Source organism: Acomys russatus, chromosome 6, assembly GCF_903995435.1.
Source record: "Acomys russatus chromosome 6, mAcoRus1.1, whole genome shotgun sequence".
NCBI classification, from domain to species: domain Eukaryota; kingdom Metazoa; phylum Chordata; class Mammalia; order Rodentia; family Muridae; genus Acomys; species Acomys russatus.
The window spans coordinates 82,379,997-82,393,998 of NC_067142.1; the positions used below are offsets into that span (position 1 = coordinate 82,379,997).

At 42.9% G+C, this 14,002-nt stretch overlaps 1 protein-coding gene across 1 annotated transcript in view; it reads left to right on the forward strand.

Annotated features, from left to right (window-relative positions):
* Positions 1-14,002, forward strand: part of Ush2a (usherin) — a 696,795-nt gene that overhangs the window by 65,398 nt on the left and 617,395 nt on the right. Inside the window, exon 4 of the mRNA XM_051148119.1 lies at positions 10,101-10,164. Coding sequence (XP_051004076.1) covers positions 10,101-10,164 — 64 coding nt within the window. The remainder of the gene's footprint in view (positions 1-10,100; positions 10,165-14,002) is intronic.

Consider the following 14,002-nt stretch of genomic DNA (forward strand, 5'->3'; position numbering starts at 1 on the left):
GAATGCTGGGGACAGACCTGGGTTCCTTGCAAAATCAGTACATACCCTTAACCTCTGACCATATTTCTACCCCCTTCTTAGGTTTCCTTAGGTGTATTGTGGTAAGTTTCTGCATAAAAGATGTTCATATATTTTGTTTATTCCTAGTTGCCTTAATGTTTTATTGCTTTTATAAACAGTATCTTGTATGCTACTATTCTCATTATATTTTTTGTTTAAATAATAATATATTGTGGAATTTTCTGTAATTCTTATTGCCATTACCACTTTAGAACTTTCATTAATTCTAATATTTTGATTCTAGAATTATATGGCTTTTCTATGTAGAAAACCATGTAATACAAATACTTTGTTTGTTGCATCTTATTTCTTTTATCTTTTGATTTTCATGATTATGGAATAATCATATAAAAGAAATAAGGTATATATATATATATTGAGACAAGGTCCCATTCTCTAATCAAGGCTGACATGGAATTTATTGTGCAGCCTAGGTGGCAATCCTCCTGCCTCCATCTCCCTAGTTCCAGGGTCATAGGTTTGAGCTGTCAAACCTAGCTAAGAATTTGTGTACAGTATTGAAACATGTCAGTAGAACAAGTAGAACCAGACTGCTGCTGGTCTGATGGAAAGCCTTTCAATGTTGCCATCAGCATGTCACCTGGGTGTCACCATAAGGAATTTGGTATTTATTGCTTAAGGTTTTGTGTTTGTGTGTGAAATTTCAAAGCATGGTAGAGCTAATGTGTTGATGCCTGGTTTTCATTTATGGTCACATTGTTTTATAACATATCCTGACACAATTTATGACATATTTCTTGACATCCAGCTCTTTATGGACAGGCTTCAGTGTCTTTATCTGAGACTGAGGGTGAAAACAATGTGTGGTGAAAGTACAGCAAGGGGATTGAAATTATTGCAGCTACTAACATAGTAAAAACAACAATACTCTCAAAATGCTTAGCATTAAAGAATGCTCTCATATATTATCCTAAGGGCATTGGCAGATATCATTTATTCTGCTATTTCTCCTTTTTCTTTCTTGATACTGGTTACAGTAGACATTTCACGTCTGTAGGACACCTAGGCTTCTTAAACTTCCATATTGTTTCTAAGTGAATCTTCATCAGTTTACGAGAAATTTCTTGGGAAATCTATCAAGGAAATCTAACCTCACACTGCAACTGCATTTCTCTGAGTGTGGTTGTTTCTTTGCTTTGGTGTCTAAGAAATCACTGTCCAACTGAAGGTGACATTATTTCTCTATGATTTGATCTAGATGTGCTGGCGCTTAAGAAGTAGCATCCCCATCTTTTTTTTTTTTTTAACTTAAGTAATTTATTCAGATTATATCCTGATTGTTATCCCCTCACTTGTATCTTCCTGTTCCCGCCTCCCTCCCTCTTTACCCTATTCCCCTCCTCTAGGTCTGTGACAGAAGGTGACCTCCTCCCCCACCATATGATCACAGTCTATCAGGTCTCATCCTGGTAGCCTGCATACCCTTCCTCTGAGTTTTACCAGATCTCCCCACCCAAGGGAAGTGGTCAAAAAAGGAGGACCATGTTTCATATCAGAGTCAGTCCTTGCTCTCCACACAATTGTGGAGAATGCACTGTCCATTGGATAGATCCGAATAGAAGTTCTAGGTTTACTGCATGCATTGTCCCTGGTTGGTACAGTAGTTTGAGCAGATGCCCCCGGGGGTCCAGATCTACCAGCCATGATGGTCTTCTCCTAGGAATCAAGGACTCCATGAAAAGATGAAACCTGAAGATAAGGAGGAAAGAGAAGACGCCCGGCTCCAAGGCCCAGACAATATTTTCAACAAAATCATTGAAGAAAATTTCACCAATTTAAAGGAGATGCATATAAACCTACAAGAGGCCTACAGAACAACAAATAGAATATACCAGAAAAGAAAACCCTCCTATCACATAGTAATCAGTACACAAAAAGTACAGAACAAAGAAAAATTATTAAAAGTGGCAAGGGAAAAAGGTCAAGTAACATATAATGGCAAACCTATCAGAATTATACCTGACTTCTCAACAGAGACCATAAAAGTCAGAAGGGCCTGGGCAGAGGTCCTGAAAAAACTAAGATACCACAGATGCCAGTCCAGACTGCTATATGCAGAGAAACATTTAATAACCATGGATGGATTAAACAAGGTATTCCATGGCAAAAACAAATTCAAACAGTACCTATCCACAAATCTGGCCCTACAGAAGTTACTAGAAGAAAAACTCCAACCCAAAGTGACAAACTAACACAGGAAATAGATAACTTAACAGTTGCAAAATATAAGCACATACTGTACTGCAACCAACATCAAAATCAAAGGACTTGGCAGTCACTGGTCGTTAATATCTCTCAAAATCAATGGTCTCAATTCTCCAATAAAAAGACAGACTAACTGAATGGATGCATAAACAAGACCCAACATTCTTCTGCGTTCAAGAAACACGTCTCAGCCACAAGGATAGACATTACCTCAGGATAAAAGGCTGGAAAAAGGTATTCCAAGCAAACAGACACAAGAAGCAAGCTGGTATAGCCATTTTAATAGCTACTAAAACAGACTTTCAACCAAAGTTAATCAAAAGAGATGAGGAATGACATTTCATATCATTAAAGGTAAAATCAGCCAAGAGGACATCACAATTCTGAACATCTGCAACCCCAATACAAGGGCACCCACATTTGTAAAAGAAATATTCACAAAGCTTAAACCACACATCGATCCCCACACATTAATAGTGGGAGACTTCAACACCCCACTTTCACCCAAAGATAGGTCAATAAAACAGAAACTAAACCAAGAAATGACACTAACCAACGTCATGAATCAAATGGAGTATTGCCATCTTCATCCAGCCGAGCTGACATATGCAGTAGGTGAAGGAGGCTAAGGTGCTTTCATATTTGAAATATAATCTAACAGTTCAGGATCATTCAAAAGATTATTATTTTTCTATTTAATTTGCCTAGAAACTTTGTAAAACTGCAGTTAGTCTCATTTAATTTCTAGATCTCTCTTACACTATGTAGATAATATGCCTCATTTTACATGTTGATTTCTCATCTTATGAATTGGATCATGTATTTTTAATAATATATTTAACTGTATTTTTAAGAATTATTCTATGTATGTGGAGCACTTTTATTTCTCCAATATGGAAGATTAATACCTCCATAAATGTAGATCAAAGTAGTTAAAAAATGCGCTAAGCTTGTTGTAACTGTAGAAAGAGGAGCTTTAGCCATTCACCATTAATTACCATGTGAGCTATTGAAAATTTAAAATTGATTAATAGCCAGAAAACATTATTTTATTAAACAACATAGTTTATTTTGATCTTATAATCTTGAACCGGGTTGGAATTGGGTAATGACCTACACAGAGGATCATGTCACTTCTGCCCATAGTTGTGTCAATTTCATGTATGACTTGGTTTTCATACTGAACCCACTTTTCATCCTTAAAATGTTACATTATTTTCTCACGGTCTATATTCAGCTTTGTCATACAAATGTGTCATATTAGTTTTTTGGAGATATTTTTATCTCTCTAGAGCTTGCACCTCCCTTGTGATTTATGTCTCACACTGGCGTCACAAAATAGATTTGGAGAACATTACTTTATTATTATTATTATTATCATTATCATTATTTTACTTTTACATATACATTTATATTATTACCATATATACAATAAACTACATACAGCAAAAAGGACCAAAAAACAACTAGGATTTATGCTCTGACGTTAGTTTTGGGAGACTATCTAGGCAGCAAACTGTCTCTGTCATTTTCTCATTTTGGAGAGTGTTTCTCTTAATTTTTTGAAAGAAATTACAAAAGAGTTGGTATTGTTCTTTTAAATGTTTAGCAGAATTTTCCAAGGAAGTCTTCAGTCCCAGGGTTTTACTCTTGTCCCCTCCTTCTCTGCCCGACTCTGCTCCTTCCAGTGTTTCCTAGCCACTGGCTTTTACTCCGATTGCAAACTTCCTGTTGCTCTTGTCTATAGGATTGCCAGATCCATAGAAAAGGATTAATATAGGAAAGGTTGAATTGCGACCGAACTTAATATTTTTACTAACATTCATCCATTTAAAACAAAACCTCCATATATCACTCAAAATCTGGCTTACCTACCAAGTTCTGAAAACATTAGCTTTTGGGAGTACAACTCAAGCACTGCTTTTAAGGCAGAGAGGATCCCCACTATTTCTCTGTGTATTGTCCAGTGTTTTATTGTGGTGAAGAGGCGCCGTGCCCAACTCTGATAAGAGAAAACATTTAAGTGGGGCTTGCTGATGGTTCCAGAGACTTAGTCCATTATCATCATAATGGGGAGCATGGGGCATTCAGGCAGACTTGGGTGCTGGCTACATCTGGATCTGCAGGCAGCAGAAAGAGAGAATGTGTGCTTGGCACAGGCTTTTGAAACCTCAAAGCCCACCCCCAGTGGGCCCACAGGGCCACACCTACTCCAACAGGACTACACAATCCAAATGCCACTCCCTGATGACAAGCATGCAAGTAGATGACCTGGGGGGCCATTCCTCTTTAAACCACCACACTGCAGCGTTCCTGATGACATCTTGATATATAGACTTTTTAAAATCCACATCTTGCGGGTTTTAGCCACAGCCACTGTCATGCTAGCCTGATAAATAGTATTTCATATTTTATTTACTGTTATAAATGGACTAAAAAGTCCAATTGTCATGGATATATCTATAGAAATCGAACTTTGATCTATTGAACTGGTATGGCAAATTACATTCTAGTTTTAGAGTAGCCTTTCTGTATGTTCCCTAGGTTTTTCAGAGTAGAAGAGTGTGCTGTCTAAGAAACAGAGGCAGTTTACTGTGCTCTTTAAGACTGAGGTTTGTAGTTATTAATTAGCACCACTGTGAATATCTCTATGTGTGGGTGTGCGAGCATTTGTTTGAGCATGCTTGTCTAGGGGTGCAGGTGCTCACTCACAAATACGGGGCCCGAGGAGGACACCAGTGGTTCTAGTCCACCACTTTATAATGTTCCCTTTGAGGTAGGTTCTCTCTCTCTCTGAACCTTGAACTCTGCTGACAGTCAGCAGGCCCCTGTCTCTGCCTTTACAGTGCTGGGTGAGAGACACTTGTAGACACATACAGTTCTGTCCTGTGGGCATAGGCCCTCCTGCACTGTAGTCACATACGGCTGTGTCCTGTGGGCACGGGCCCTCCTGCACTGTGGTCACACATGGCTGTGTCCTGTGGGCACGGGCCCTCCTGCACTGTGGTCACACGCGGCTGTGTCCTGTGGGCACGGGCCCTCCTGCACTGTGGTCACACGCGGCTGTGTCCTGTGGGCACGGTCCCTCCTGCACTGTGGTCACACGCGGCTGTGTCCTGTGAGAACAGGCCCTCCTGCACTGTGGTCACACGCGGCTGTGTCCTGTGGGCACAGGTCCTCCTGCACTGTAGTCACACACGGCTGTGTCCTGTGGGCACGGGCCCTCCTGCCCTGTGGTCACACGCGGCTGTGTCCTGTGGGCACGGGCCCTCCTGCACTGTGGTCACACGCGGCTGTGTCCTGTGGGCACGGGCCCTCCTGCACTGTGGTCACACGCGGCTGTGTCCTGTGGGCACGGGCCCTCCTGCACTGTGGTCACACGCAACTGGGTCCTGTGGGCACGGACCCTCCTGCACTGTGGTCACACGCGGCTGTGTCCTGTGGGCACGGACCCTCCTGCACTGTGGTCACACACGGCTGTGTCCTGTGGGCACGGACTCTCCTGCACTGTGGTCACACACGGCTGTGTCCTGTGGGCACAGGTCCTCCTGCACTGTGGTCACACGCGGTTGTGTCCTGTGGGCACAGGTCCTCCTGCACTGTGGTCACACACGGCTGTGTCCTGTGGGCACGGTCCCTCCTGCACTGTAGTCACACGCGGCTGTGTCCTGTGGGCACGGGCCCTCCTGCACTGTGGTCACACACAGCTGGGTCCTGTGGGCACGGTCCCTCCTGCACTGTAGTCACACGTGGCTGTGTCCTGTGGGCACAGACCCTCCTGCACTGTAGTCACACGCGGCTGTGTCCTGTGGGCACAGACCCTCCTGCACTGTAGTCACACGCGGCTGTGTCCTGTGGGCACGGTCCCTCCTGCACTGTGGTTACACGTGGCTGTGTCCTGTGGGCACAGACCCTCCTGCACTGTAGCCACACATGGCTGTGTCCTGTGGGCACAGGCCCTCCTGCACTGTTAAACTGAGCAGGCTCTCCATCCTGTCTCTGCTTTTACCCTGATGTGTGTGTTTGATTCTTTGCTCCGACTTCTCCATCACAGTGCAGATTTCCTTTCTGTCTTTATTCCTTCTACTGACAGCTTCTGAGGTCTTTCTCATATGAGTCTCTGTCCTTGATCAATCTATGTAACTGGGACCTATCTTTCCCATATGAATATTTTTCAAAGGAAGAGCTTTTTACGGCATGTTTTTCCCTATGAATATGTGCTAAAAATCAGCAACTAGCAAAGGGATTATTAAAATCTGTTCTTCTGACTATGCCCTTGAACTCCTGTATGACTTCCCCTCACAGCCATAACTCCTCTGCTGGCAATGGATAATACATGTTCACTTTGGGTCTTTGCAAAACTTTCTCTAATTCTTTCACAAAATGCCCCACCATGAATTCTGAGGCAGTGGCGATGACCGTCCTATCACAGACTCCAAAGTGTAAAACTCAAATGATTTTTAAAGGTTATAAAACCCAGCCCTTTTATTTTATAGATGATAAAATGGATTTCATTGTCCCTCTGCAGCAGAGCTTGCCTTTAACTATTATTAAGATATAGGAAGTGGATTCTAATTTATCAGCCTTGCCCGGGAAGCCTCCACTCCTAAGCCTCTCTGTCTACCATCTCTTTTCTCCTGGATGACTGCAGCAGCCTCCTCTGGCTTCTCTGCATCTTAGTGTGTTCCTCTGACTTATAAATCTCCACACCTTTGAATGAAGCTGAGATCCTGCCACTCATCTACTCCCGACCCTCCGGAGGCCTCTCGTTTCATTCAGAATAAAACCTAGATCCTTAAAACGTGCTATAAAACTTTCCACAATTCATAGCTCCATCTCGCCAGCCAGTTACAGGTCTCGCGGAACCTTCCAAAAGCCTCTCCCTTCCGGACTCTGAGCCATGATGCTGGCTCCTTGTAGCTCCTCAGACACTCTAAGAACATGCTCCAGGAGCCTTTTCACCTTGGGTTGCCCTCCTGCAACATGCTATTCCTAGATGTCCCTACCAGTCCCGCCCCTCGCTGGTGCATCATTCTTTGGAACACCCCACCCCAATAACATTTAGCCCCATTCTCACTCCTCCTCTGACTCATCTGCTATCAACAGCACATGTTATGCTTAGGTAATACATGCTTACTATATCCATGTATCTATTTTAACACAAGATCCATACGAGCAAGAGTGTATTTTTCTTGACTTGAGTGGTATATCTTTGGCTGCAACAAAACTGACTGTTACACAATAGGTTCCAACCACGTATTCGTGGATGAATGAAAATACAGGGAAATAAATAAAATCAACCCGACACTCAAAACCACACTAAGACCGACAAGATCCAAGCATCCGTCATTTGGGGAGTTTGACAGCGGCAGCCTAACTTTCCTCCTCATGCAGGATCGCCCACTGTGTCTGTTACCTTTCTGTTGCTCTGACCACTGTGCTGTGATCACAGCTAAGTTCTAAGCAAAACTGTTCACTATGGCATACGCTTTCCCAGGGATGAGTCCGTCGTGGCCCGGAGGTCCAGTGTCAAGTGGAAAGAGCAAATAGCTGGGACATCCTATCTTAGCTGCACACAGGAAGCAACAGTGAGAACAGGAAACGGGATCAGGGTGTAACCTCAAACCCATCGCCAGTGACATTCTTCCTCTAGCAGTGCCACCTTCTAAAGGCTCCATTATCTCCCCAAACAGAAACACAGGCTTCAGGCCAAATGTTCACATATGCGTGCCTATGGAGGGCAGCTTTCACTCACTCACCATGTTCGCTGAGCTGGTGTAGCTGCTTGAGACAGAGCATTTCCCTCTGAACTGCTTTATAAACTCTATACACTATTTTATACGGAGGAAAAAAGTAGAGTCACATGGACAATGTGCTGTATAAATTAACATTAGTTCTTTTTGCTAACTTGTATGATTTTGCAAATTTCATAAGGCTGCATTAACAGTGTTGAGTGACTTATAAAATAAAAAATTTGTTTCCTTTGAGTGCCCTACAAGAACACTGCCAAGTCTATACAGGATTCTGGTCTATTTGAAAATCAGGGCTAAAGGCTTCCATGTCTCTTACTTGGATTGTTTAAGGTTTCAATGCCGCATTGTCTGTGCTGCCCTCACATTCCTTTACCCCCTAAGTGTCTGGACTGTTTTCCCACCTTACGGATGACCTTGTCCATCAATATGGGCCTTCCTTCCTGATAGCTTCACTTGATTACAGCTGCAAAGACACTATGTGCAAGTAAAGTGACGTTCTCAAATGTGAGGAGTTATAGCTTTGTGGGAGCATGATTCTGGCCAGAACAAAGCCTTTCTTGGTGGACAGCCAAGCTTTGACTGTAAAAACCGTTCTGCGGTAACATCAGCAAACACACTGCCCAAAGGAACATTGAGCACATTTTATGTGCCTCTAGAAAAAAAATCTCAGTGAATTCGATCATTGTTTCAAACATCTTGCTTTCTCATTTCCAATATACACTTCATTGGTCTCAGGGACACAGTGAAGTCCTTGACTTCCTTAATTCTCCCAGTGTATCGTTTGTTCTATGATTCACTTCCCTGAGACCCACATAAACTACACATCTCCCCTCCTTTGTGTAGGAATCTTAACTTTCTATTCCCCTCGTTTTGATATAAATTGTCAGTGCTAGATACCGCCAATCACTTGACACTTGAAGATATTGGGATGTGCAATATTTTAAAAAATAATCACCTAGCATGTGTATATGTGCCAGAATAGAGTGACCATGAAAAGACATCCTGAGGAGGAGGATATACTTCTCAGTCATCCTTCTTGCCTATTCTCATGGAAACCAATGCACATCTTCACCCCTCTCCTTAAGTTTACTCCAGATCCATCTCCCTCACTCCCCGCATCCCCTGTCTTTTATTTCCTTCATTGTTGAATATCATTGAGTAACTACCTGCTGACAGAAAACCTCAAAAAAGACAAAACCGAAACGAATCCTTGCAGATCTGGTGCTCATGGATATTGTGTCACCCACATGTTACATTAAAGTGCAAGAGTGTCCTGCTGGGTTTCCGTTACAAGATGAGCTCTCTCTGTGTGTTCTGTCTCCATCGATGTCGTCTGAAAAGGGAAGATTGCAGCAGGTTGATGGGTAAGGCATAAGTTACCCCACTCCAGAAACAAGGTCCTGGACTGTGAGTATGTTTGGGTTGTCATTGCCTTACCCACCAACCTGCTGCAATCTTCCCTTTTCAGACTCATAGGCACCATCGAAAACCTTTCTGATATCCTGGTTTTTAAGTGTTGTGGCTTGCTGAATCAGAGATGCTGAATTTGAAACAAGTTCAGAATCATCTTCTTCAAGGGTTAGTTCATCCCTCTGGCCTTGAGAGACAGAACGAGCAACACCTGTCCTCATCTGAACCCTGCAGATGTAATTTTAAGCCAAGAAATGTCGGATTTCAGCCCAAGACCCATTCTCCTGAGTGACGACGACATCGATGGAGACAGAACACACACAGAGAGCTCATCTTGTAACGGAAACCCAGCAGGACACTCTTGATGGTCTCTTCCTGCTAGCATAATCTGCTGAAGGACTCACCTTCACTTGCAATAGCTGTGGAGATAAATATGACCACTGTTAACCATGAAGACTTGGAAGAGACACAACCACCGAAAATTTAAGGGGTGCTGATGGGAGTGAAGCCTTGGAAGAGGCACAACCATCGAAAATTTTAGGGGTGCTGATGGGAGTGAAGCCTATGCTTTGTAGTTGTACGAGGGTGTCAGGTGAATAGTCTGAGTGCTTGCTTGGATTCTGGGATTCCTTATCTGCACATATTTTTCAGGTTTAGAGAAGTTTGTTGGAAGAATGCAAGATTTTCGATTGTACAATGTGTCACTTACAAACAGGTAAGCAACTACAGTATCATCGGGCTTGGGGCTTACGAGGATAGGGACAATTCACTTAAAGTACTGTGGAGACTCTAATATTTTTCATCTTTATCACAACTGGAAAATATCATCTACTTCTATTTGGTCTTATTTACTTTGGCATAATTTACACTCATTCACTGTATTTTTTTTTTTTTTTTGGTAACTCTTTATAATATGAGTTGGGTGGTCAAAAGTATTCACCTAATTTTTTTCTAAGAAAATTCATTTTGTTAGCACTATATAGATTGGAATGTGTTTGTTCAAATATTCTATATAAAGTAGATGCTAATACTTAAAACCTGATATGTGTGTTTCAGAATTGATTTTAGAAATTACTAGTGCTAGATGATGTGGAAAGATAAAGTAACTGATTAGTTCAATACTTGAGAGTCTAGGGGACAAGGACTTTAGAACAGTTGGCTCTCGGAAGTATTGGACATATTTTCTATTTCTAGCTTGCAAAACACCATATAGACTGTGATGAGCACCCACCAAGCGTTTCCTCATCTAGGGTCCAGTTTTCTGAAGACAGGTTGCTTCTATCTCATGCCCAGCTTAGAATCTAGTTGAGACTGTGTGAGTCCAGTGGTTGTTCCTGATGTCAGCTTGACTCCATTTGGAATTTACTAAAACCCAAATGACAGTGAGGGGTATTTTCTTAATTAAATCATTAGATACAAGAAGGCTTATTTCTAATCTAGATCCTTTGAGATGGAAAGATTGGCCTTCAGCCTGGGCTACAGCTTCTCCTGGAAGCCTCCATAGAAAACATGGAGGAAGAAAGCGTGCTCTCTCTTTGCTTGGTTGCTCTTGCTCTCATTAGCAAGTCCATTCCCTCACTGACACTAGAGCCTTATTTTTTTGGGATTCCATCATATGCTGAAGACCAGCCTCATGGACTGAGTAACTACTGGATTCTTGGGGATTCCATTGGTAGACAGACATTGTTAGACTAGCTGAGCCACAGACTATATATATTTTCAATAATAATTTAATATAATATGTAATTACATATACAATATTATAGATAAGAACAAAGCTTATTACATAAATATATATATATAATATGTAATATATATTATTCATTCTATAAGTTCTGTTCCTCTAGAGTACACTGACTAATACAGTACTGGTTTTAAAGGCATGAAGAGGTCATGGAGATTAATAAGAAAGAAAAGGTTATGGCTTAATAGTGATATATTTTTGTGTCAAGTTGACAAGTAGGCAGTTGCTTTGGCTAGTCTTATGTCACTGCAGAGGAGGGAGCCTCAATTGAGAAAATGTCTGCCAACGATACGATATCTGGCTATAGGAAAGCCTATAGGGCATTTTCTTAATTAGTGATTCATGTGGGAGGGCCCAGTCCTTTGTGGGTGGGGCCATCCCTTAGCACATGGTTCTGGGTTCTGTAAGAAAGCAGGCTGAGCAAACCATGAAGAAAAGCAAGTAAGCAGCACCCCTCCGTGGCCTCTGCATCCGCTCCTGCCTCCAGGTTCCTAACCTGTTTGCAGTCCTGTCCTGACTTCCTTTGAAGAGGAATGGTGCTGTGGAAATGTAAGCTGAATAAATTCTTTCCTCTATAAGTTGCTTTGGTCATGGTATTTTATCCCGGCAATAGTGACCATAAAATAATGTGTTCCTATGGATGAGTTCATCCTACTTTCTTCTTAATGTGTGTGTGTGTGTGTGTGTGTGTGTGTGTGTGTGTGTGTGTGTGTGTGTTGATAGGTGGGAGGTTTCATACAGAAGTCAGTAGACAACCTCAGTCCTGCATTCCTGACTTCTACCTCGTTTCATGGCAGAGGCTCTCTTGTTTAAGTCATTATTCAGCATACACCAGGCTAACCTGCCTATGGCTTCTAGGAATTCCTTTGTGTTTTCTGTCTCTGAGTATGCATGCTGGGGTCACAGATGTGCACTGCTAGCACCACATCTGGCCTTTACACAGTTCTGGACATCTGGAGTCACATCATTATGCCTTTGCTGCAAGAGAGTTTAGGTGCTGAGAGCCTGTTTTCTTACAGAACCCAGAACCATGTGCGGAGGGATGGCCCCACCTTAGCCCTTAGCCACTGTTTTCAAGGGGAAATGTGTTTTCCTGGCTCTCCAAGGGAGACACAGATTAGTGTGTTAAATCCCTGCATGGCACAACTAGCTCCCACAGATGTGAGAAACATCTCAATTGAATGATGCTATAGCCTGTGGTAGGCCCATCAGTCTGAGGAATCAGAGGATGCCTGGACAAGGATGCCATAGCATAGCGGGGGAGGAAATGGGATGCCCCTCGCCTGCTGTCTTTCACATCTCCTTGCCTATGCCTGTGATGCTGAAGAGTAATGTCATTGCAGTTCTCTGGAATAAAGTTTTTCCTAGCCAGAGCAAAGAGTCCATACCAGTTATTGACTTTGGAATGCATTCAAAAGCTGATGTCAACTGAAAATCACCAGTGAGGTTTGGAACAGTCGCTTCATGTCCCTTAGTGAAAGAGAAAGACCACCTCTACCATTAGCTCACTGGGGTCTGAAAGGAAGTCTGTTCTCTCTGGTCTGACTCGGGTTGTGGGTGTTGACTGGAGGAGTGCAGTGGGAAGGAGGGGAAGAGAATGGCCTGGGATGCTCTACAGCAGGCATATTCTTCTTAATGGAAACATTACATCGTACGCCTGCCCCTGGCATGCTTGTCTGGCTATTGGCAGCTGCTGCGTTGTCTGAGGCCATTGAAACATTTCAGGAAGCTAGAATCTATGAATCACAGGAAACCATTGACAAATGGCCTTGGCCTCAGTCCCTTTGCCCAAATGAGAAGCCTATAAAATGACACACGCTTTCTTATGCTTTCCCCTGGATGAACTGGGGATGTCATCTTAAATCTCATTATTTTCAATACATTGCTGTTCACTCACAGTATAAGTCAGTTTGAAATCTAAATATATGACACCTTTCTACATCATCCCAAGCGAGCAGAGTAGTGCTACATTTAAGTAAAGTACCCGTTAAAGAGCAAGAGCCTATGAATGCTGCCCCTCTTCTTGCTCCTCCTCTTTCCTTTTATTTTCTGGCTTTAGGAATTGAACACAGGACCTCACAGACAAGAGGCAAGTACTAACCCTCAACATTTGCCTCCAGCCCTCTGTCTACTTTTCATTTTGAGACAAGACCTCAGTAAGTTGCCCAGGATATCCTTGAACTCACCCTAGCTCAGGCAGGTCTTAAATTGGAACGCTTCACAACAGCCAGAACCGCTGGAGTTATAGGCACACTCCAGTGGGTGTGGCTAGTCATTGTTGATGTAAAATCTTGACAATTTAGGGTAACTGAGATGGCTCTGATGGCAAAAGTGCTTGCTATGCAAGCCTGATGACAGGAGTTCCGTCCCTGCTACCCACAGTGGAAGGAGAGGGTTGCTCCTCAAAGTTGTACACTGCCTTCCACATTCCTGCTGTCACACATACACACACACACATGCACATGCACACACACACACACACACACACACACACACACACATACACACACACTTTTTAAATATTAAAAAAACATACAGTTTTTGGAGTCCATTTGTCTTCATTTTGTTCCTGTTGCTGTGATACAATCGTCTCACAAAAGTGGCGTAGAGGATGGTTTTTGGCTCACAGTTCAGGCTACCATCAATGCTACTAGTCAAATCTAATCCCTGCTGGAGAAGCAGTGTGTGTGTGGGAGGGGGAGGTGCTTTCTTGCAAGAACTGTTTGTTTTCCCCCTCACAGCCATACCTGGGGCCTTGCCTCTGAGGTAATGACAGTTAGCACTAACTACCACAGACCCTTAGGACACT